Genomic DNA, 25822 nt, shown 5'->3' on the forward strand with positions numbered 1-25822 from the left:
CAAATTAATTTTTTTTTGGAGAGGACCACATTTGGTGGCCCTTTTTGTTATTGTTAATTTTATTCATTTACCATTGCGGCCTTCAAAGACCACCATTGTGGACACTCTACTATCAGATTGCTTTTAGGTCATGTCCCTACACAGAAGAGGTTCAAATTCCGTTGGGGGTCGCGGGAAAAGCATCTCTCAGCCGAGGGAAACAATGCAATTTCTAAGCTTCTAATTATCTAAAAAAAGGTTTATTCACTCCACTGGTACTTTCTATAAGATCAACTCACTATCTATTTTTTTTATTTTTTTTAGAATATTCAGCATTAAGAACAGTCCAATCACTCTTTATTTCTATATATTTCATATAAGAGTAGAATCAGTTGCCAATTACGAGAATTATATTGTTTTAGTGCAGTTATAATCAAGACAATTCAAAGTTTTAGATCAATTAACCCGATTATATTGTCACCCCAATGTAAGTAACAACATTAGGTATATTCATTGTGGGGGAAGTCAGAAGTATAATGAAATTCAATTTCAAGAAAAGACTTTGCCACATTGTAGACTGATAATCTAATGTGATTAGATGACGGTAGGAGTCAAAATTGCAATTAGTTAGGCATATTTAGTTAAATCAAAGAGTATTGTGTACTAACTGGGATTCCCTTTCCGAAATTACACGCTCATGAGATGAAATACAGCATGTAGGGAGGGAGGAATAAAAATCGATTTGATTTAACAATGGAAGATGATAAAGATCAGATATAGCTTTCTAGGCTGCATTGTCCATCAATATAGCAGTTTGACTGCTCAGAGCCCAGTGCGATCATCATTTCTAACTTAATTACTCTCAAACTCACAAACACGATGAAAAATAATTTAGAAATGAAACAAAAATTCGAAATTGGATGAAATCCTCAGCGAAAAAGCTTATAGTTGTCATCAAATTGACAATCAGGTCTCAAAGATACATGCCAATGCCATCATCGGATCTCAAAAGTATTAGCCCAAAAATTACCAATTACCGCAAATATAATCCATCAAAACTAACGATTTTAATTAGAGAGAAAAAAAGAACGAATCGGAAAAAGATTTAGCAGGGTTTTATTCACTGCGCCTGGGGTTCAACAAAGGCGAAGCGACTCAACAACGCACTGCGCTAGTTGTACTTGCCTCTTCCATCTCACCATCTCTTCCCCCGCCCCCCAACAAGTGAATGGCCGATAGTTGTCTTGTCGGTGACCTGAAGACTACTCACCTGCCTGCATCAAATTCGTCGTCCTGACCCCCGTTGGTTGAGGATTCGTAGTTATCCGGTATTATGGGATTAAGAAGTTGAGTCCGATTTATGAATAGAGTACACAAAATATTTCAAGATTTAGTTTCTGTTTCCCAGCTACTGAGATTAATTCTCATACTGTTTTCTGCTTATAATTTGAATTAGGCGCTAAAAAACAATAAACCCAATGCCTTACTAGTGCAATCTCTTATTAAGTTTCAAGACACACCCTGGGTTTTTTTAAATTCGTGTTGTGGGGCTTGATCGCGACTTCATACTTAACACTTAAATACTTGGCCAACTTGAAATGGACATGATGTGATATACTAATAAAGTAAAAATCAAGCTTCAGTGTCACAGTATCAGATACTAGTCTCTGTTCTGCTTTGTCAAAACATTAGTTATATGTTAAGTTGTCTTATTCACTGACCGTATTAGTTGTAAGCCAATTATAGAGGTTTGAATCCTCGTTTTAGTACTAGTTGAGCATTGGTTGAGGATTCACATCATCGAGATTGCCCTGAAAAGCTAGTGATTACTTTGTAAGTTGATGGTTTTTGGTGAGGCCACAAAAGCACTGAAACTGGGAAATCATAGGTTCAAATTGCTCGACTTGATATAGTTTCTTTTGAGATGTATATATATTAGTTGTTAGCGTTCAGTCTTTGACAAGTGTACTGAATCTGAATGAAAATGAGACGAGTAAACAATCTTCTTGAAGTTTAAACTCATCAACTTCGCCTCTCAGGATGGATTCAATGCATAAACTCTAATGTGATTTTCAGAGTTTTGTGCAGAAAATCTTGGATATTTTGAGGAATTTTGCTACATTTTAGGTGCACAGAAGATGACTGATATTTTTGGCTTCTGTATTGACAGGTTGCAGTCATTGCGCCAAACATTCCAGCCATGTACGAAGCCCATTTCGGGGTTCCAATGTCCGGTGCTGTACTAAATGCCGTTAATGTTCGTCTAAACGCGCAGACCATAGCTTTTCTTCTCGGACATTCACAATCTGCAGTCATTATGGTTGATCAAGAGTTCTTTACTTTAGCCGAGGAATCTCTGAAAATTATGGCAGACACGCAGAAAGAAAAGTTCAAGGCTCCGATTCTGATCGTGATCGCGGATGAGAACTGCGACCCTAAGTCACTGCATTACGCGCTAGGAAGAGGAGCCATCGAGTACGAGAAGTTTATGGCAACTGGCGACGCAAACTTTGAGTGGAGGCCACCAGTAGACGAGTGGCAAAGCATCACCTTGGGTTATACCTCAGGCACAACGGCTAGTCCTAAGGGAGTCGTGCTGCACCACCGTGGGGCATATCTCATGGCTCTAAGCAACCCCGTTGTATGGGAATGCAAGAAGGCGCTGTTTATCTTTGGACTCTACCGATGTTCCATTGCAACGGTTGGTGCTTCACTTGGAGTCTCGCAGCACTTTGTGGGACGAGCATATGCCTTAGACAGGTAAATCTCGTGTTTTTTTTCGATTATGTGCATTTCTTTGGATTTCTAATAGATCAAATATCCGGATTCGAGCTTATATGAAACGACATATTTGCGATTTTGCTAGCATTTTATAATGATATTTTGTCGATCTAATTCACGAGACTATTGTCTTACACAAGACTCCCCGATTCGGAATGAATATTCGTTGTTGTATCATTAGGTCACAGCAAAGGTGTCTACTCGGCTATAGCAAATCTGGGTGTGACTCATTTTTGTGCTGCACCTGTGGTTCTCAACACCATCGTGAATGCCCCAAAAAGCGAGACAATCCTCCCCCTCCCTCGTACGGTCCATGTGATGACAGCCGGTGCTGCTCCGCCCCCTTCGGTTCTCTTTGCAATGTCGCAACAGGGCTTCCGTGTCACCCACACTTACGGACTCTCCGAAACTTATGGTCCCTCGACTATATGTGCGTGGAAGCCCGAGTGGGACTCGCTACCACCTGAAGATCAAGCCCGTCTAAACGCGAGGCAAGGGGTCCGATACGTTGCCCTAGAGGGTTTGGACGTCGTCCACACCGAAAACATGACACCCGTGCCCGCCGATGGCAAGACGATCGGAGAGATTGTCTTCAGGGGCAATGTTGTGATGAAGGGATATCTAAAGAACCCGAAAGCGAACGCGGAGGCTTTCGCCAATGGATGGTTTCACTCCGGCGACCTAGCCGTGAAGCACCCTGACGGGTACATCGAGATCAGGGACCGATCGAAGGATATCATCATATCCGGAGGCGAAAACATCAGCAGCGTCGAGGTTGAGAACATTCTCTACCAGCACCCCGCGATATTCGAGGTCTCGGTCGTGGCCCGGCCGGACGAGCGGTGGGGCGAGTCGCCCTGCGCATTCGTGACACCCAAGCCGGACGTCGACGTGGCCAACCTGGCGGAAGATATAATGAAGTTCAGCCGCACAAAGATGCCGGCGTACTGGGTCCCCAAGTCCGTCGTGTTCGGGCCGTTGCCGAAGACGGCCACCGGGAAGATACAGAAGCATCTGTTGAGGAGCAAGGCGAAGGAGATGGGGCTAGTGAGGAAGAGCCGGATGTAACCGCTCGGTGCGGGCCCAAGTCGGCCCCCACCGCGGGAAAATTACCGGTTTAAAAACTCCTGATTAATGCTGTCAAATCTGTGTAACATATTTTGTGCCTATCTTCGAGATCATTTTGGACAACGTAACATTATGTGATTTGGGTAATGGATAATGTTGATCGTCGTTGGAATAACTGCTTCATCGCAGAAGTTCACGCATCTAATGATGGTGATGTGTGTTGGTGCAACAACTTTGTGTCTCCCCTACAACCAAATTAATGGGATGACAAGTTGCAAATTCTTAAGAGAGAGAACAAGTTGCAAAGAAGCATGGGTGGCAATATATTGATATATCATCAGTGCACGTTTTCATCTCTATCACTTGGAAAAACACTTCATGCATACTATTGGACTGAATTACCAAACTAAAGTATGAGATAAAATATATTATAGGAAGTTATGGAAACATGATGTCAATACGAGATATTTGAAGCTAAGATTAGATATATAATTAAAGAGTTTATGATCAATGTCGAAGCAATTTTAAAGACCGAACTAGAGACCAAATTATGACCATTAGATCTAGTTTTTTTGATTAAATTTGCTGTTGTGGAAATTTTTGGTCTTCATTACAAAGCCAATTTACTTTATTCTAGCAGGTTTATTACTTCATTCCGGTATGTACTACCTTGAAACTACAATATGTTTTACTTACTTCCAGTAGGTTTTGAAATGATTCAACACATGCTTCATTTGAATTCATTGAACTGGGTTTTTTCTTTATTCACTTTAAAAAATACAATTCATTCCAGTAGGTTTATTACTTCATAAAAAACGTTATTACTTCATTGGACAATGTATTTACTTCATTATAGTGGGACTTCAAATGTTTCTACATATACTCAATTCAAATAGTTTATTACATCATTCAATGTGCTTATTACACCATTCAATTAGGCTATCACTTCATTTTGTTGTCATAGCTGGAATTTTGGGACTATCACAGCGTTGACGGGGATGGTCTTGACTCCTCCATCCGCAAAAATGTACTCGAATGAAGTAACAATCCTATTTGGATGAAGTAAAAACTACTGGAATGAGTTAATATATTCCGGAATGAAGTTAAATCCTCGTAATATTTTATGACTTATTTACCCTAGGCTGAAGTAAAACAGGCTCGTGATGAAAGCGGAAATAATTTATACATTTACGCATCTCATCTATAAAAAACTAAATAAAAAAACCCTAATTTGTTCTAGTTCTGCGGTTCTACAATAAGGAGTGGATTTGCATATAATGGGACTCATTAATTAAATGGACAAATTGATTAAAAAAAATCAAATTTGGTTAAATTATGTCCTGTAATTTTGAAAATTGGCCAAAAAAACATGAGATCATTGTTCGCAATTGTCCCACGATGTCTAATTTGAATGAAATTATTACTGGCGTGGACGGTGAAAAATCTTATGTGACAAAACGTCTATCGAAATGCAAAATGGCATCGTTTTGTTAAATAATACTGTAGTACTATTTTTCTTTGATTTTGTTTCTCTCCCAAATCATGCATCTCCTAGGGGACCGCACCAATCTGGCGCTTAATATCATCTCCGACAACCCAAAATATCATATTTGATAACCTTTTATTGAAGGAATCTAGAGGGAGATCAATCAACATATGTCTGATGACTTTTTTTTTCTTTTCTAGACAATCTCCAGTCTGCCGCTCGATCTCGTCTCTTTTGCTAATTTATTGTACGACGTTGTTGTTGTTGTTGTTGTTCCCTAGCAATTGCACAATGGCTCCACGCGATTCATTGATTTTTGACTCAATTCTTACCGCGGTGCTAGTGCTAGGTTAACTTTTCGTCTAATCGCATAAAAAGCCTTCGAATTCGCTCTGCCAATCCTCACTATTGTCGTGTTTGCATGCACTAGGGTTGTAAACCTTAGTCCTGACTCATCAATCGCGCAATTGTGTGGTGCTTGATGGTTGTCGTAGAGTGTAGAAGCAACTATGCATTGTAGTGTTGTGAGAGCGGCTGGTAGTCATCCATGGTAGGTCAGATTTCCCCAAATCATCTTTCATTTTCCTTCATTTTTATAATTATTTTCTCCTCAAATTTAAATCAAAACGACGTCGCTTAGTCTGCCACATCATCAATTTGAGACACACTTGTATCGCATTCGCATGAACAATATAGCATGTAAGTAATCAGAATAACTCGTTGTTAGATTATCGTGTACATTGGGAAAAATCGGAATTCGACTAAACATGGTGAATTCTTTTTCAATTTGTCTACTATAAAAAGATACTCCATAGTAGGATATCAATGTGTCTACCCATGAAACATATCCACATGTTCCAACTATGAATGCTATTAAGTAGTTTCGGAAACTATGATCGCTTCGGCAGTTGGCTCAGACCCACTTTGTCCTGTCTTATATTATGATTCAACAATTAAATTCATAACCTCGAAAAAGAAAAAGTAGAAATAACTTTATAGGTAGACAAAATGATTATATGATATCATATTATATCCGAGAGAGCACGTAAAATCAAAGTACTATGAAGATAAACTCAACCGAATTGCCTTAACATCAAATCAAAATATTAAAGTTAATACGTATCTCCTATATATATATATATATATATATATATGGTTTTATGCAAATAGATATTTTATTTTAAGGTTATATATTAGGGGTAATCGTTTCTATCTTAACAACCTTCACAATAAAGGTGTAGGGTCTCCCTACACCATAATTATCCAGTTTTAGGATATTCCAAAAAAAATAATTGGCCAAGCCAAACTAAGGAATAAAATAATAAAATAAATTGAAGGAAAATGATTAATATTTCAATATCAAGCGTCATTGTCGTATGTTATGTCCATGCACATCGCATCTAGTCAGCAATCATCGCCCATTCCAATTAACATTATCTTTATTTTTGGCAGGAATTTAATCATAAAAAAAATGATTATATATATTTTGCTTGCTCTGGGTTTATATACAAGTACTAGGATAAATGAGAATACCATAAAAATCAGTACAAAATTGAGTAGAAGATGTAAATTTTTTAAGGGTATTGGAGTTAAATATACCAATTGTGGTCCATTTTTTTATTTTGCAAATCAATTTCCGAAATTGGTACAAAAATACACAAACGTAATCTAAGCCAAAGTTGGTTAATTTAACATCGATAGCCAATTTAGTGATCTCCTCACAAAATGATTCACACTAGTATATATAGGTAATTGTGATTATTTTGCCCAATTTTGTTTACATTCTTTTTACTTGATAAATAATGTATTTTTTGTGCATAATTCACTCAAAGTCTACACGTGAATATCATCTATACATTTAAGTAATCTCCACTTAAAACTTACAAAGTAATAGTAACTTCATAAATGCGTGCAAAATAAAGCTTTGAGCAAACAAACCTAATCACCGAACCCACTACACATTTATTCACATATAAAGTTAGACAATAGTTGAATGGATGTGAATATAAGTATACGAAAATGGATGATTGATTTATTTCAATAAGCAGCTATGGCTAAAGATGGTGAGAAGTCGTTCTTAAAATTAAAAGATTGGTACAAAAGACAAGAATAGTCAAATAATTAGCTTTTTTCAGTAGGTGCAAGTATTATTTACCCATAAAGGGAAAAGATAAATGCAAGGAACAGTGCAAACATTTCTAACCTTGATAAGACCGTAAAAAATGAGAAACTTATATGACTCAAAGAGATTAAAAGCAACAATCTTGCATCTTCAAGAGAAAGGAAAAAGCACGTGCATGAGTGCTTAAGGCTTAAGCACAAGCTTGCAAATCCCTAAACATTAAGCACGCACATGATGCATGCGTATACGTGCCTAAGCACAATATTCTTTTCTTACTTTATGCCTACTAAAACAAAATTTTCACTGTTTTCTTTCTTTACATCTTATCTCACGTCTAAGAATTTTCTTTGTTCTTTTTCTTGTTAATTCATATTACATCTTAACTATATTTTTCTTTCTTTTATTAATCCATATCACATCTTATTTTAGTGATTCATATTGCATCTTATTTGCGCGTATCAAAATAAATACTATTTAATAAGTATATTGATACCTAAACTTTTAGTACTTTGTGTCAAGAAAGGAAAAGAGAATAAACTACACACTATGAAAGGAAAGAGGAATAAACCATTCTATTTTAGGTAGAAGAATCAAGATTAATAGGAAATTGATACAATTAGAATAGATTGATCTTTTCCTTAGTTATCTCATATCTTTACCTATAAAAGGGGATGTATTGTACACAAATTGTAACAAGAAAAAGAAATACAATACAATGTCTTCTACTACCAATCTATCCTCTCTCGATTACCATCTTTAAGATGGTATCAAAGTAGGTTATCTCCTTTCTTTTCAGCTACTAACCTAGACGTCGACGTCACCACGGTTCCGGAACCGGCGGTTCACGGTTCGGAACCGCCGGTTCCGGTTCAATAAATTGATGAACCTGAACCGGCCCGGCCAAGGTGCGGCGGTTCCGGTTCGTGAACCGTGGAACCGCCGGTTCAAGTGAACCGTGGAACCGCCTGTGATTGGCCGGTTCCGGGCCGGTTCGGCGGTTCGTTTTGATTTTTTTTCATTATAAATATGTAATTCAAGTAAAAAATGTAAATATATTTGCATAAATAAAATTAGAATAAAGCAATTTTAGAGATACAAATTACAAATACAATTTTATTGATACAAATTACAACTTCAAAATTATAAATTACAACGGTAAAATTGCAAATTACAACTTTAAAATTACAAATTACAACTTAAAATTTACAAATTACAACTTAAAATTACAAATTACAACTTCAAAATTGAAAATTACAACTTATTACTTAACATTACAAATTACAACTTTAAAATTACAAATTACAACAATTACAAATCGAAAAATTTAAATACAAGTTACTTACAACAATTACAAGTTACTTACAACAATTACAAATCGAAAAATTTAAATATAAGTTACAACAATTACAAGTTACAACAATTACAAATTTACAACTTACAAGTGTTGAAAAAAAGACTTAGAAGATCATTAAAAGATATTCCTCATTTGATAAGTATCTTATTGGTGAAAAAGTGGGTAATGAGTATCTTTGGGGCAGATGGTACTGGAACACAAATTTATATATGGAATCTGGATGAATGAGGATCAGATTATAGTTTAAAATGGGAAGCTGGGTTCATTGGCGGGAGTTCGTTTCATCGTCAGACTCGGATGAATATACCACCCTGATGGCCTGATGAAACGAACTCCCGCCAGTGAACCCAACTTCCCATTTTAAACTATAATCTGATCCCCATTCATCCAGATTCCATATATAAATTTGTGTTCCAGTACCATCTGCCCCAAAGATACCCATTACCCACTTTTTCACCAATAAGATACTTATCAAATGAGGAATATCTTTTAATGATCTTCTAAGTCTTTTTTGTCAACACTTGTAAGTTGTAAATTTGTAATTGTTGTAACTTGTAATTGTTGTAACTTATATTAAAAATTTTCGATTTATAATTGTTGTAACTTGTAATTGTTGTAAGTAACTTGTAATTGTTGTAAGTAACTTGTATTTAAATTTTTCGATTTGTAATTGTTGTAATTTATAATTTTAAAGTTGTAATTTGTAATGTTAAGTAATAAGTTGTAATTTGAATTTTAAAGTTGTAATTTGTAATTTTAAGTTGTAATTTGTAAATTTTAAGTTGTAATTTGTAATTTTAAAATTGTAATTTGCAATTTTACCGTTGTAATTTGTAATTTTACCGTTGCCCCGATCACCACCACGACGAGATGAAGACATGATATTATGGAATTGGAAGTAGAGAATAGAGAGTAGTGTTTATGTGAATATGATAACGTGAACAAGAACAACGTGAGTAAATTATGGGCGCAAATAACGTAAACAACTTGAGAGAATGAGGATGGAGAATAGAGAAATTGAGATTGAGAGAGAAATTCTTATCAACACAAGAATGGGATAAGTAGAAAATGAAGATGAGCGGGTATTTATAGGGGAAAAATGTGATTAAAAAAAAGAAAAAAAATTTCAAATTTCAAAATTTTGAAATCCGGCAGAACCGCCGGTTTTTGGTCAGAAACCGAAGGTTATGTCAACGGTTTTCTGACGAAAACCGGCGGTTTCTAACCCGGTTTCTGAAAAGGCTACGTATAGGCCGGTGGTAGCCTGAAAAAGTGTCGGAGCCGGCGAACCGGCGGTTCGGAACCGCCGGTTCCGGTTCGCAAATTTCTTGAACCTGAACCGGCCCGTCGGAACCGCCGGTTCCGGTCACGGTTCGAACCGCCGGTGACGGTTCCGGGCCGGTTCAGCCGAGCCGGTTCGGTTTGGTGATGTCTATACTAACCCCTGCAAAACCAAATCACCATGTCAGATTCCGAAAACTCTGACACGAAGTCACCCCACAACACACCAAAAGCCAATTCAACCAACACAAACTTCCCAATGGAATTTGCTGCCCAATTTGCAGAATTCCTCAAACAAAGTCTCAGAAATCCCGAAAAATCGGACTCATCATTGACCTCCCAACCACTAAACTCAAACCAACCTGAATCCTTTGGAGAAATCTCCATCAAAACCAAACTCAATGGGGATAATTACCCCCTATAAGTCAATCTCATGGAACAAGCAATTGGGGGGAAGGGATTGACCTCTCACATTGCTGGAGTTTCAAAACCTCCCCCAATCGACGATCCCGGATACACGAAATGGCAGCAACGGGATCACTGTGTATTCAACTGGATCATCAACAACCTCGAGACGGAACTTGTAAACGAGGTATCAAGATACGCGACAGCCAGGGACCTTTGGGAAGGTCTGGCGGTCACCTACGGAAGTGGGTCTGATCCATTTCAGATCTACGATCTGCACAGACAAGCTATGACAATAAAACAGGAAAACTCGACCTTGGAATGCCTATGGAACAAGATGCAAGATTTGTGGATATCAATCGATACCCGAGACCCCAGTCCAACCGACGGGAGAACTGTAACAAGCGAGAACAGCGTCATCGCTTATACTAATTTTTGAGTGCTCTAGATGACAGATACGCAAACATCAAGAGGGATATCATGGATAAGGACCCATTAAGATCAGTCCGCAAAGCTTACGGAATGGTACGAAGGCAAGCAATTAACGACGGCGTTCTCGGAGCCACAGAACCACCAAACAATGGAATAGGCTCTGGACTCGCTGCCATCGACAGAAGCCGACCATCACCGTAGCCCAACCACCCTCCACACACATCCAATCGATCTTGGAACGGCCAAAAACCAGAGGAAGACAAAAGCAAGCTTACCTGCTCCCATTGTGGGGGAAAGAGGCACACCCGAGAAGGATGCTTCCTCCGAATCGGCTATCCCGAGTGGTGGGATGAGATGAAGAAGGCGAGGGCCGCTCGGAATCGGAGCCAAGGGGGACGGGCTGCCGTCGCCACCACTGACCACCCGTGGAGTCACGGCAGCTAGGCGGCGACGCAAGGAGGACCGACCACCGGTGTCTGGACATCCGAGAATCAGGCCTGGACAGCCGTCAATCAGGGACTATCGCCGGCAGGGACTGGGGGCTGGGGAGGCGAGAACCGCGCCACCAGCGCCGGCACGATTGGTGCGACACTGACGAGCAGCAGCGGCGCATCACCAGCGGGGAGTCACCCCGGAGAAGAAGGAGCGGCGATGTCAATTAGCGCGTCTGGAGGTAAAGAGGGGTTAATCGATTTTAACCCCTCAGATTTTTAAATATCTTCCTTCTCACCCCATAATTTTTCCCTATTCAGTTTCGGCCCCCACAATGTTCCACATTTATATAATCAGCCCCACTCTACCCACTTATTATTCCACAACCCCAAAAAATCCGAAAAACTCCAAATTAACCCCAAAAAAACCCACATGTTGAAATCTAAGACCCAGGACAATGCACACTTTGATATTGTAACATGTACAAATTCCTTCCAAGCCTTAGCACTCTCATCCACCTTCACCGAAACCCAAGAAAAAAACTATCATTGGATTTTTGATTGTGGGGCCACGGATACCATGTCATTTGATATCTCTGATTTTAAGAAAATTTCTAGTACTCGAAAAAAATACATTCGAACTGCTAGTGGGGAAATTGCACATGTTCAAGGGGCGGGAACTATTGACATCTCACCTAAATTGAGTCTTTCCAATTGTTTATACGTCCCTTCCTTGTCTCATAAGTTGGTGTCTATTAGTCAAGCAACAAGGGACCTCCACTGTAACTTACTAATGCAACCTGGATTTTGCATTTTACAGGATACGAGGACGGGGGAGATAGTTAGGCGTGGCACTGAACACCGAGGACTCTACTACGTGGACAGGATGGCTCAACAGGGTACCCCGATGCTGACTCAAGGGCTGACTGACAGACAGGCCTGGCTTTGGCACTGTCGGTTAGGATATCCATCCATAGGATATTTACGTTTGCTTATTCCAAATTTAGCCACTACACATCCTTTGAATTGTGAGACATATTTTTTGGCCAAAAGCCATTGACATTCATATAAACTCAATAATACTCGTGCGAAATCTATTTTTTCCTTAATCCACTCTAATGTCTGGGGTCCCGCACCTGTTACTAGTGATAATGGCTTTCGATATTTCTTGCTATTTGTTGATGATTGTTCTAGAATGACATGGGTATATTTTTTAAACTCTAAATCTGAAGTTTTTGATAAATTTACCCAATTCTATAGCCTCATACAAACTCAATACAAACAGAATATCCAAATCCTTAGATCAGATAATGGGGGAGAGTATGTAAACACCAAAATGAAAAACTTCTTCACCGAAAAAGGCCTTGTCCACCAAACCACTTGTGCTTATATACCTGAACAAAATGGGGTAGCAGAAAGGAAAAATAGGATACTCTTAGAAATGACTCGGGCCCTAATCATCGAATCCCATATCCCAAACTCCTTTTGGCCCGAAGCCGTAGCCACTGCAGTGTACCTCCTCAATCGACTCCCGACCCATGCCTTACACATAAAAACTCCCTTAGACTATCTCTCAGCCTATACAAGTATACCATCATCTCTTACCCTCGAACCAAAAGTGTTTGGATGCTCAGTGTTCGTCCATATTCCGAAACAAAATCGGTCCAAATTCTACCCAAATGCTGTAAAATGTGTGTTTTTAGGGTACGGAAAAAACCAAAAGGGATACCGATGCTATGACCTGACAAACTCATAATTTAGGATGGTGTTGTGGGTAATGAGATGGTGATTTTGATGATTTAAGGTGTTTAATTTAGGTTTTTATCCACACATACACTAATTAGTGTTTTGACGAGTTTGTCGAGTGTTTGGAGCTAAAATAGGTGAAAATGACTTGAAAACGAGCTTGAAGGAAGAATCGCCCACTATATTATTCAAGTCATCCGCGCTTCAATGCGCGACTTTCGTATAATAGCCATAACTCTCTCATCCGGACTCCGATGGGGGCGTGCAAGATACTCACGCGAAGCCCTTTCGAAGACGAAGACAATGCTTTTGGAGGATTTCAGAGGAAACGCCCGACCGGGCGATTTTTATGGGGAAAACGCCCGACCGGGCGTTTTAGTCGCGAACTCCAGAAAGTTCGCCCGACCGGGCGTTTTGGCGACTTAAAATCGCCCGACCGGGCGATGTGTTCTGCGAGGCTTTACGTCTGTATTTCTGCCCCGGGTATAAAAGAGACCGAGGGTTTTCGTCTCCCACATCTCAGAGCCTCCAATCCTTCTCCCTATCTACACTTCTTCCATTCCATCTTCCACACATAATTCATCCATCTTCCATTGGAGCGGAGCTCTGCAGATCCAAGCAAGAAAAGACTGAAGATTGAAGATTCAACCTTGGGTTTTATCAATTTCTTTCATGTCTTATACTTTTATTTTTGTTTTTACTACTTGTCTATGAGTAGTTAAACATCATTTGTAGATTTTTTGGTGAAAACTATTATGAATATGTTTTGATTTATTGAATTGAACCTTTTTCTAGCTCTTGTGATTGTTTTGCTTGTTCTTGTGCTTTTATTGTTCTTTTGTCTGGCCAACTTTAGAACTATGTCCGTTTAACTAGATTAATCGAGAGATAGCTAGTTTTACGTGGTAAAAAGGAACGAGTACAACACATAGGATTATCTGCACTCGAGAGAGGGGACCCTTTGTGAGGGCTTGAGTCTTAGGAACTTAAGGAGTTAGAATCTAATCTATTGGAAGGAGACTTTGATAGTTAGACTCTAATCTACTGGATAAGTGCACTCGAGAGAGGGCTTATCTGAAAATCGCGACTTTCCTAATAATCCTGGAGACACATAAAGGTAAGGGTTCTGTGAGATTAATCATCACTAGGTCGTAGTAGTTGGATCCTAAAACTCTACTTTCTTTAGCCTGCTTTGTATTATTTTGTTTTTATATTTGTTTATATTTTTGTCTAGTTTATAAAACCAAAACCCAAAACTCAGTGTCTCTAGATAGTATATGACGCTTAGTATATGATAGCCAGTTGCAATCTTATTCCCTGTGTTCGATATCCCGGTACTGACCTTTAGCTATACTAGTTCTACCCTGTAAACTTGCAGGTATTTTTAGTGCTAATAAATAGTGCATCAAGTTTTTGGCGCCGTGGCCGGGGAATATTATTGCATTAAGCTGATATTGTAGAACGGTTGATAATACTAATTTAGAGTTTAATATCTTGCATAGTTTTATTGTGATTTTTTCTCTTTATCTGTTTTTACAAGGGTTGCTATTTGAGGAGAGCACGGAGCACAATAATGGATTACCCTCCGCTCCTGCACAAAAGGCATCCCAAAGGAAATCCGAGAATGGGGGTTAACTTTTGAGCTTCAAAGAACGTCAAGCTAAAGACGTTAACCAAGCGCTTGTTGGGAGGCAACCCAACATCGGTATCATTTTTCTCTTTTTGTTTTAGTTTAATGTGTTTTCTTAGTTTACTCATGTCCATACCGACTTTACAAACTTATTCTTAATTTAATTTTGAATAAGTTTGGGGGGATGAAGTGGTGGACCTTGAGTTTAGTTGTTTTTGCTTGTTTTTGTTAATTTTTTTTTAATAATCCCGGGGTGAATCTTGTCATGAGCATAACAAAGAAAATTTAGAAATACTCATGTTTAGGAACATCAGACCGAGTTGCCTACGATTAAATGTTTGTGTTGATTGAGTTGACTTGATGCATTGATTTGAAGGTTTAGTGAAAATGTGCATAAATAATGAATTGCTTGTTTGCCTTGAATCTTGCATAAACCTTGTGAGACTTGAGCCATAGATTTCTTCCTTGTGTGATTTATCTGTATTCATGTATTTGTTTCTAGAACTTGCTCCTAGTCTGCTTAAGTCTGCAAAGTGTTTATGATAAAAGAGGACGTTAGGCCATCCTTCTTAGCTACTTTATATATCCAAATTATTGACCTTACTCAAAATATTTTTCCTAGCTAACCATTTTGAGCCTTTAAAGCCTTTTTCTTTGAAAGCTAAATAAGGGGAATATTCATACACTCTTGAAGAAAGTTAGTTCATATCTAGTGAAAAGAGTCGGAGAGATAAGGTAGAAAGAAAAGTAGTGTGCTTACTTGTGAAAAGTGCATAGACATCTGTGGTTTGAATAAGATAATTGGTCGTGCACAAGAAAAAAAAAAGAGAGGATGTGCAAAAGAAAAAAAAAGGGAAAATAAAAAAAATCAAAGGAATTTGGGAAGTGAGAAGAAATTTAGACTAAGTCTAGAATTTACTGAGATATGAATTGTTGGTGGGGTGCTAAGTTTGATGTAGTAGAAATTGATCACTTTTGCTATGTTTGGGTTTAGTCACTTTTTAGCCATATTTCCTCACCTTACCAAAAAGCCTACATTATAACCTTAAATAAAGACCTTTCGGATTTTTGATTTTAATCACATAAAGTAGAGGAGAGATTAGACTTCGAGCAAGCCTATGGTAAACTTTGCATGTTGCATGATCTGAGAGCATATACTTTTTCCAATATACACTTTGTGAGTGAGTGATAAACACACTTCTAAACACTTGTGAGCGCATGTACTTCAAGTGATCAACGAGCTAGTAATGAAAATGCACTAATAAGCTTTGCTTGATTTGATTTGTATTCTTGTCAAACTCTTTATTTCTTGTTACAATTTTTGAGGCAACTATGAAGTCTAGTTCTTAGCATCCGTGTTTCTTTATTAGTTTTTATCTTGTTTTGTTTGAGGACAAACAAATATGCAAGTTTGGGGGAGTTGACAAACTCATAATTTAGGATGGTGTTGTGGGTAATGAGATGGTGATTTTGATGATTTAAGGTGTTTAATTTAGGTTTTTATCCACACATACACTAATTAGTGTTTTGACGAGTTTGTCGAGTGTTTGGAGCTAAAACAGGTGAAAATGACTTGAAAACGAGCTTGAAGGAAGAATCGCCCACTATATTATTCAAGTCATCCGCGCTTCAATGCGCGACTTTCGTATAATAGCCATAACTCTCTCATCGGACTCCGATGGGGGCGTGCAAGATACTCACGCGAAGCCCTTTCGAAGACGAAGACAATGCTTTTGGAGGATTTCAGAGGAAACGCCCGACCGGGCGATTTTTATGGGGAAAACGCCCGACCGGGCGTTTTAGTCGCGAACTCCAGAAAGTTCGCCCGACCGGGCGTTTTGGCGACTTAAAATCGCCCGACCGGGCGATGTGTTCTGCGAGGCTTTACGTCTGTATTTCCGCCCCGGGTATAAAAGAGACCGAGGGTTTTCGTCTCCCACATCTCAGAGCCTCCAATCCTTCTCCCTATCTACACTTCTTCCATTCCATCTTCCACACATAACTCATCCATCTTCCATTGGAGCGGAGCTCTGCAGATCCAGGCAAGAAAAAGACTGAAGATTGAAGATTCAACCTTGGGTTTTATCAATTTCTTTCATGTCTATACTTTTATTTTTGTTTTTACTACTTGTCTATGAGTAGTTAAACATCATTTGTAGATTTTTTGGTGAAAACTATTATGAATATGTTTTGATTTATTGAATTGAACCTTTTTCTAGCTCTTGTGATTGTTTTGCTTGTTCTTGTGCTTTTATTGTTCTTTTGTCTGGCCAACTTTAGAACTATGTCCGTTTAACTAGATTAATCGAGAGATAGCTAGTTTTACGTGGTAAAAGGAACGAGTACAACACATAGGATTATCTGCACTCGAGAGAGGGGACCCTTTGTGAGGGCTTGAGTCTTAGGAACTTAAGGAGTTAGAATCTAATCTATTGGAAGGAGACTTTGATAGTTAGACTCTAATCTACTGGATAAGTGCACTCGAGAGAGGGCTTATCTGAAAATCGCGACTTTCCTAATAATCCTGGAGACACATAAAGGTAAAGGTTCTGTGAGATTAATCATCACTAGGTCGTAGTAGTTGGATCCTAAAACTCTACTTTCTTTAGCCTGCTTTGTATTATTTTGTTTTATATTTGTTATATTTTTGTCTAGTTTATAAAACCAAAACCAAAACTCAGTGTCTCTAGATAGTATATGACGCTTAGTATATGATAGCCAGTTGCAATCTTATTCCCTGTGTTCGATATCCCGGTACTGACCTTTAGCTATACTAGTTCTACCCTGTAAACTTGCAGGTATTTTTAGTGCTAATAAATAGTGCATCATGACCCCAAAACACAACATCTCCATACCACCTTAAATTGTGACTTTGTCGAGTCCGAATACTTTTACCACCAACTTAGCAGTCAGGGGGAGAATAAGAACACAGACTCGCTAAGTTGGCTCCATACACCATCATCCTACCTATCCCAAACCCAAACCAAGTCTCAAACGAAGCCCTTACTCTCCAGTCCAATGCCAGAATCTGCACTAGATGTCGGCCCGCCAGAAGAGGTTAGCATACCAGCCGAGCCGACCTCATCCAATGTAGAGCCAGAGAGGTTCAATGCTTCTACCCCACCATCATCTCCGTCTTCAAATCCTGAGGTAAGCTCGAAACCCATAACAGTTCCCAAGTTAGTACTGACAGTGTGAGACAGGAAAACAGTGAGGCTCCACAGGAGGATCCAAGCGCGATAGATCGAGTGGATACTTACCACCCAGGAGTACCGGGTGTGTACCACAAAACGTACTCTCCAGATTGGCGGGGCGGAAATCTAGATACTCAATAGCAAAAGCTGTTTCGGGGGCAATACATGGAGATGGCCCGGGCTTTCGAAGCAGCGCTATACGAAGAAAGTCATATTCCTCAGTCTTGGGAAGAGACGATGAAGCATTAGCACTGGAGAGAGGTCATGGAAGAAAGAAATGGATGCTCTAATTGAAAAATGATACAGGGGAAAAAATGTAACTTGCCAAAGGAAAGAAAACCTGTAAAGGTTTCAAAATGGGTGTTCACTATCAAACGACGGGCAGATGGACCAATCGAGAGATACAAAGCGAGATTGGTGGCAAAAGGATACACCCAGGACCTATGGATAGACTTTACGATGAACTTTATCTCCCATAAGCACAAGAGTACACGTTCGACCTTGTATGGCAACGTAGCAGCCGTAAAGACTGGCCATTACATCAGTTGGGATTGAGTTGAGTTGTAAGATTATTTTAGTCATAGGGGGTTAGTTATGACTAATTATCTCATTATTGTTCATTTAGGATTGAGTTGTGGGGTTGAATCTCATGAACCAAACACACTACAAATTTAATCTCGGATACAATATTGCAAACCGAATACCCCTTGATGTATTTTTGTGTTATATGTGATCATAATGGTATTTTTTTTAATTGGTGTTAGGAATTCCATGTGCCTATACAACTGCCTTGCAAGGTATATCAAGATACACTAAGACCATTCATGAAAATGGATGTGCTTCGGTGAGCTGCCCCGATAATCGTGGGTTTGGACGGGCCGAGGCCATTGCTCGTCAGGCTGATGCAACAGTGTTGGTGGTGGGTCTTAGCCAAGCGATCGAGCGTGAATTCCTCGATCGGAATGGGCTTCTTTTGCCGGGTCACCAACAAGAGCTTGTGTCAAGGGTGGCTAGGGCCTCCAAAGGCCCAGTTGTATTGGTCCTAATGTCTGGTGGCCCAATTGATGTCACATTTGCTAAAAATAACCCGAAAATTGGCGGTATTATATGGGCCGGGTACCCAGGACAAGCCGGGGGTACTGCGATTGCTGATGTTATATTTGGGATGACCAATCCAGGTAAATATATACATATTTTATCTACCTTATATACTATTTGATATGTTATATACCAAAATATATGTGTGATTTAATTTTTTGAAATCTATAATTTTAGGAGGGAAATTGCCTATGACATGGTACCCTCAAGCTTATTTAGCAAAGGTGCCTATGACGGATATGTCGATGCGCGCTGACCCAGGAAGGGGCTATCCGGGCCGGACCTATCGGTTTTACAAAGGTCCAACTGTTTATCCATTTGGGTTTGGGCTAAGTTACACCAATTTTAGACAAACATTAGCCCATGGCCCAACAAAAGTGTTAGTCCCTTATACAAACTCAAACACGGTCAAGAACAACACTATGATCATGAGCAATGGAATTAGAGTTTCAAGCACAAATTGTGATGCTCTAAGCTTAGGGTTTCATGTCAACGTTGAAAATGTCGGTGATATGGACGGGACACACACTATGATGCTTTTTGCGTCCTCCCCATCCGCGGGAGGGTTTGGGGACGAGAAACGTTTGGTGGCATTCGAGAAGGTTCATGTGGTGGCCGGAGCTAAGGAAAGCATAAAGATTAATCTTGATCCGTGCAGTCATTTGAGCGTCGTGGATCGATTTGGCATCCGAAGGGTTCCAATGGGTGAACATAGTCTTCACTTTGGTGAAGATCTTAAACATACCATTCTACTCCACAATGATGTGGAGGAAATCAAGTATTGATAAATTAAAGTCCAAAGGTTTGGTATTGATAAAATTAAATATTGTGAAAGCAATTGTCAACCATTACATTTCAATACAATAGTTTGCAAGTGTAAAAAAATGTATTGGGTATTTATTTCGAACGAAATTAATAATATTTTGTTTGGCTATATATTTTCAGTGTTTTATATTGGATAACGTTTCTTCTAATGGATGGTGTTATATTTTTACCTTATTTACTGCTATAATAAATGCATAGATAAATGAAGAAAAGGTTAATATCATGTTGTAACGCTATTTGCAATTGTTCATGAACGGTATATATAAACCGATATTATACCATATATTTAGCAGCATTAATTAACTATATTGTCATATTATAGTCATTATCAGTCGAGAAACGGTCATAATTGACTAATTATAATACTTAAAGGAACAAATTAGTTATTTAGAAAGCGGGCCCCGCACACAATAACTACTTTGTATGGGCATTTTTGGGAGAATTTGGTTTTTATTATTTCTGTTTGAATATGGAATATTTCTTATATAGTACTCCCTCCGTCTCATAATAGATGACACACTTTCCTTTTTAGTTTGTTCCACAAAAGATGTCACATTTCTTTATTTGGAAAAAGCTCTCTCTCACATTGATATAAACATATTATTTTCTCTCTCCACCTAACACACAACAACATCACCTAAAATCTCGTGTCGATCTCCAAGTGTGTCATCTGTTATGGGATGAAGAGAGTAATATGTTTAGATATTAGATTCAATATGCATTTCCGAACTTAAAAAATTTTCAATGTAAAATGTGCTTTATGTAGGGTATTTATATTACATGAGTAGTTTATTTGTATTCTAAATTAATCGCGATTTAGCAAAAAATATCCTGATTATTGATGATTACAACTAACAAACACACAAAATTAAATGGATAAATACGAGTAGATCTAAACAAAATAATAGTACGATATAAAAGTTTGTGTAGATGAGGTGTGGGTTGGAAGAAGATTAGGTTGTCCAAAAATTGTAGGGTTCGTGTTAGACTAAGGCTTCAATTGATGTTGATATTCTAACTACATATAAGCCAATATAAACATCAAAGGATGGATCATGGAGGTATACTTTGCTATGAATAAATTACGAAATAAATCACGAAGATAGTCAAATTCTTCCATTCCACACATTCCAAAATTTAAAACTAAATGACGAAACAAATTTTCTCAATGATCTCATCTTTTTCTTTTTAGCAAATTATTGGGCAATGTGGCAGCTAGTTTAAAATATGTGGGCAAAACGTCATTTTGAGCTTAATTAGATGTTATCATTTTTCCCAACATCGTTTTAAACACGTGTTTAAACCGGTTGCTATATCAGCGCGTAATTCATCAGAAAATGAAAGAATGGCCGTGAAAGTGTGATGTACGGAGTATTACAATTTGATCACTTTGCAGATTTCGAAAAGTGTGATGTATTAGAATTTGATAATTTTTCGTGATTAATTTGACAATTTGCCTGTTATAATCCAAATTAATTATATATGTCCGTCTTTAATTTATGGATTTATTTGCAACTCAGAGTGGATGCAAAAATGATTACTCCACTTTTTAAATGACAAAATACATACGGAGTATTTATATGTAGAGAGTAATTAGACATTTAAATATGCGGATATGCCGCATATTATACGCATACATTTGTTCGTGTTTATTAAATTAATTAAACTACCATTTTATTAGAAAAATAATTAATTAAAATACCATTCACGTCTAATATTGTCTTACCCTTTTAACTCAAGTCTTAACAAACCCGCCTACACACACTTGTATATATGTGTGTTTGTTTTATTTGTTTCGTCTCTCTCTTCTCACTTTGCTTGCTTCTCTACTTTCCTCCACATCAAGGTAATGCCGATTCTCTTCTTCTTTCTCAATTTTTATTTTTAAATCTATAATTTTTTTTCGTTTTTGACAGTATGGTTGGATTTTCCTCTTGTTATTGAGATTCTTTTTTACTAATTTCAACTATTGAAAATAAAATAAGAATTAGGCCTTATATATTTTGTTCCCAATGCCCATTTCTCATAGCTCCTCTGTTTCTATATTATTTCTTCACCCTCTCTCTCTCTCTCACACACACACAAAGAAATAACCAGACAGTCTCATGGAGGATTACAACAGAAGTGAAGATGACAATGCTTCTTCCCAACACCATGAGGTAATTTTTTTTTTACAAAATTCTCCATATTAAAAGTACTTTTTAATTATCATGTTTCATCTCATTGGCGTGTTACGATTCTTACTATGATTGTGTCACATCTAAAATACTGTTTTTCAATTGGGAGGTTATAATAAAGCTTCAAACACAATATACAAAAGGTAATTAAATTGCCAATTAATCGATATTTATTTGTAGAATTGTGGTAGGATTTTTCCTAGCTGATTTATTATTGAGATATAATTTAGTTTTATAGAATAGGATTAATTGATGTAATATGCGTACTTGCTATATAACCTATATTTACATGCATCACGTGAAAAAATCATCTAAACTCTCACATTTGTGTGTAAATGCAAAACATTAATATATTAATACATGTAATTGTGTTATGTAAAAGTTAAAGTACATTACAAATTTACAACATCAATAGTGATATAGAATATTATCATTAGCACATTTTCTAGGGAATATTTGAACCTTTTCAAATAGTGAAAAATAATCAAATAAAGATATTTTTTTTCCTTGTTTTTTTATTTTTTGAGGGCTTCACGTGCAATATGGTCTACCTCTAGCAACATATAGTGGTCCATAAATTCGATAGTTCAATTTTGAGTTATTTGATTGTTACAAGATAGCATTTTTTGGCCACTCACTCTTTAGGATTTAATTCATTTAAAAACACTCGATTATGTATTTAAATTATTGTCGGCCTAGATTAGTTGCATTTGATTTATTTTGATGGTGGTTAGCTTGTCAACTAATTAATGTAAGCACTCCAAAACTCCAATTAAAAAAAAAGTAAACTACTTTAGATTTTATCTATGGTCTATGGTCTATGACTCTATAAGTCACTGTGATATTAATTTTTATTAATGGAATTTTCGCACTTGATATTCCTAACTAATAAAATACTACAAATTGTGTTGGACTTATCGCATTTAAAAAGACTAAGAAATTAAGACAGTCAATTTAGGTTATATACTTGAATTTAGAATAGAATATTCGTAGCCTAATTTTCCTTTTTCCACAATTGAAGTCAAATTGAGTTAGGCAGGAACGGTGAAGCTCAAACACACCTAACCCTAAATTAAATTTTTAATTCCAATATAGGATGTTAGGCTATTTATATTGTCATGAATTTTACGTGTTAGCCGATAAAATTGGTAGTTTGGTCACGTGAAATAATTTATTATACGGAGTATTTGATATTTTCTTTAATGTCAGTCAGCAACAGTTGATAAGAAATATGGTGGACTTGTTCCAAAAAAGAAGCCTCTAATATCTAAGGTAAGTACTTTTATTTTAAAATAATAATGATATTACTAAATTATGATTGTCATTTTAGATAGACTCGAAATAAACAGAGCTATTTGTATTATTTTTGTATCATTTATACCCTTCCTAATTAAGGGACTGCTATTTATTTTGTAAATATATACTATGATTATTTAAATTGTTATTCTATTTATTTATTCTATGTTACATTTGAGTGTATAATTGTTTTCTAAAATATTTTGTACCTCTTACTACGCTCTTTTTTAGGCTTTATAATTAAAAGGGTTTTGACTTTTATAATTAAAATAAAATAATTAATAATTTCCTCCTATATACAGGACCATGAGCGGGCTTTTTTTGACTCGGCAGATTGGGCTCTATGCAAGGTAATTTGTTTCAATTAATGAGAATAATTTAGGAAAAGAAAACAAAATCTAATTAAAAAGGAGTTAGACAATTAGAGTAATTAAATATTTACACATATCCATCTCCTGTTATTTTATTATATTTATGTTTTTTGGATACGATTGCCAGCAAGGTGCAGGAATTGATCAAAAATCAACAATTGCTATCGAGACCTTGCGACCAAAATTAAAGGTATGATTAAGCATTTTAGTATTTTGACAAGGAAAAAAAAAACTGAAAATGTCACAACATTTGAACTTATCTTTCAATAATGTCATGTTTTTTTTAATTTTCTACCAAATTGGTACCTATATTTGTAATTTTTCCATTATAGTCACGACGTCAAATTTTGATGTAGCAAGATTTAGTACGAAGTTTCTATTTTCAAGTGATTTAAATTAGAAATAATAAAAGTTATATTTAACCTGCTAATTTATGTAAAATGATTTTTGCAGAAAACTCCTCATCAGCAATTGCCTCCACGAAGACCTGCTTGTACATCTTAATTAATTGCCAGTCGTTCTGTATTTAATTTCTATACAATATATACACTACGATATATGCTTTGGAAAAATATTATTCAGTCGCAATTTGCACAGATTGTGGGCCTATTTTGTTATTCAATACTACTATGTTCTATTTCACATAATTTAAAAATGAGAATTGATTGAAGAAGTCCATTAGAAAAGAATGTCACCAAGAATCAACCGATGACATTACATGATATCAATACTAATTAGAAGTGTCAAAATAGACCTTATTAAAATGGTAATAGTATAAAAATTTTCATACTGATGTTACTAGAACTTTTACATGGAATCGTGTTTGGTCAAACGACTTTGACTAATAATAAATGTTACAAGACATTTAATTTTGTGAAATTAAATGCAATAGCGTCGATCTACGTTCCGAGTAGATGACCGTAGCATATTCATTTTCTCAAATCTGATTCCCGATTAGTGAGAAATAATATATTAAAGTTAATCACAATAAAGCTAGAAATGAGCTATGAGAAAAACTAAGGGATTAATTAACTGAGTGTTAATTATCCCACATCGGGGATGATAAACTTCTTTGATGAAGTATTTAATAAGATGAATTATTATGTGTAATAATTATCGTGGAATAAGATAGGTGACAGGGCACACACGCGCGCGCCGCCGCCCGCGAGCCGCGCACCGTGCCCCGGGTGCCTTGGATCTTGGCCATTGGTCTTTGGGCTGTTCTTTGGAGCTGGTCGTTGAGCGTGGTTCAAGCCCACCAGTTGAGCGTGGTATGTCTGTTGACTCCAGCAACCTAGTTGAGCGTGGTATGTCTGTTGACTCCAGCAACCCCTGCGGGTGAACTTGGCCTATAAATAGGCATGCATCCATTGCATTCAAGATACAACAAACTCAAGCATTCTTGCATACACGCTCTCTCCCTCTCTGCATAATCTTTCCGTCGAAGCTCTGCCCCCGCCTTACTCCTGTTCGCCGGAGCTCTGCTGCTAGCGGTGCCCTCCTCGAAGCTCTGCCCCTGCCTTACTCCCGTTCGCCGGAGCTCTGCTGCTAGCGGTGCTGCTACTTCAGAGACGAAGCCATTTTATCTTTGGGGACGACACACCAATCCGAGAGCACTACCGAGACGTATCTCGTCTTGCAGAAAGAGGACTTCTCGACTCGGCTTACCGTTTTCCACAAGCTTTTCCGTGTAATTTTTCAGTTGTTTTTGTTTAATTTTCTCCTTATTTTTTCCGTGTAATTTTCGTCCGACAAGATTGTATCTCAATTTCAACATACATTACGTCTATTGGCATCACCTTACCAAACTTCAGTATATTGCATTATTAAAATCTGCTATTTCACAGAAATTATCCATATATTATGCGGATTATAGTACCATAATTATTTTTAACAAAAATTTAGCATGCCAAAACATTACTTATTTGAAAACATGTTGCCATAATGTAAAACGGTTGAATATGGATCTGAAATTAAGTAAATTAGTCCATAACCCTTTTGTTATGGGTTTATGTTTTCCGTCTTAACTATGATTTGCTCTTTATTATATATTTCTAAAGATATACTCCCTCCGTTCCATAGTAGTGGAGTAATTTTATCATTTTAATACGTTCCATAGTAGTGAGTCATTTTCTTTTTTATTAAA

The 25822-nt window shown here is 37.3% G+C and overlaps 3 protein-coding genes and 2 non-coding genes across 7 annotated transcripts; 3 read left to right on the plus strand and 2 right to left on the minus strand.

Annotated features, from left to right (window-relative positions):
• The first annotated feature begins 577 nt into the window (after nucleotides 1-577).
• On the plus strand, nucleotides 578-4003 carry LOC121797029 (acetate--CoA ligase CCL3-like). The gene is given in 4 exon segments (XM_042195766.1): nucleotides 578-583; nucleotides 2150-2624; nucleotides 2627-2750; nucleotides 2949-4003. Coding segments are annotated over 4 exon segments (1485 nt in total). The 3' UTR covers nucleotides 3829-4003.
• Nucleotides 747-828, minus strand: LOC121797520. The gene has a single exon (XR_006049884.1). It is a non-coding gene; the product is annotated as a small nucleolar RNA snoR118 (small nucleolar RNA).
• LOC121797561 lies at nucleotides 905-982 on the minus strand. Its single transcript, XR_006049920.1, has one exon. It is a non-coding gene; the product is annotated as a small nucleolar RNA R66 (small nucleolar RNA).
• A 13730-nt stretch (nucleotides 4004-17733) lies between the features above and the next one.
• On the plus strand, nucleotides 17734-19943 carry LOC121797030 (putative beta-D-xylosidase). Its single transcript, XM_042195767.1, has 4 exons — nucleotides 17734-17865; nucleotides 17919-17991; nucleotides 18674-19087; nucleotides 19185-19943. The coding sequence occupies exons 1-4, from the start codon at nucleotides 17734-17736 to the stop codon at nucleotides 19790-19792; spliced, it is 1227 nt and encodes a 408-aa protein (XP_042051701.1). The 3' UTR covers nucleotides 19793-19943.
• Nucleotides 19944-21611: 1668 nt separating this feature from the next.
• LOC121793689 lies at nucleotides 21612-24272 on the plus strand. 3 transcript variants are annotated; one of them, XM_042191732.1, is made up of 6 exons: nucleotides 21612-21678; nucleotides 21920-21991; nucleotides 23219-23281; nucleotides 23608-23655; nucleotides 23804-23866; nucleotides 24130-24272. In XM_042191732.1, the coding sequence occupies exons 2-6, from the start codon at nucleotides 21938-21940 to the stop codon at nucleotides 24178-24180; spliced, it is 279 nt and encodes a 92-aa protein (XP_042047666.1). In that variant the 5' UTR covers nucleotides 21612-21678; nucleotides 21920-21937; the 3' UTR covers nucleotides 24181-24272. The 3 variants fall into 3 exon arrangements, with proteins under 3 accessions (XP_042047666.1, XP_042047664.1, XP_042047665.1); XM_042191730.1 differs by having other exon boundaries at nucleotides 21930-21991; XM_042191731.1 differs by lacking the exon at nucleotides 21612-21678 and having other exon boundaries at nucleotides 21704-21991.
• Nucleotides 24273-25822: the final 1550 nt, after the last annotated feature.

This window comes from Salvia splendens, chromosome 3, assembly GCF_004379255.2.
Source record: "Salvia splendens isolate huo1 chromosome 3, SspV2, whole genome shotgun sequence".
NCBI lineage: Eukaryota > Viridiplantae > Streptophyta > Magnoliopsida > Lamiales > Lamiaceae > Salvia > Salvia splendens.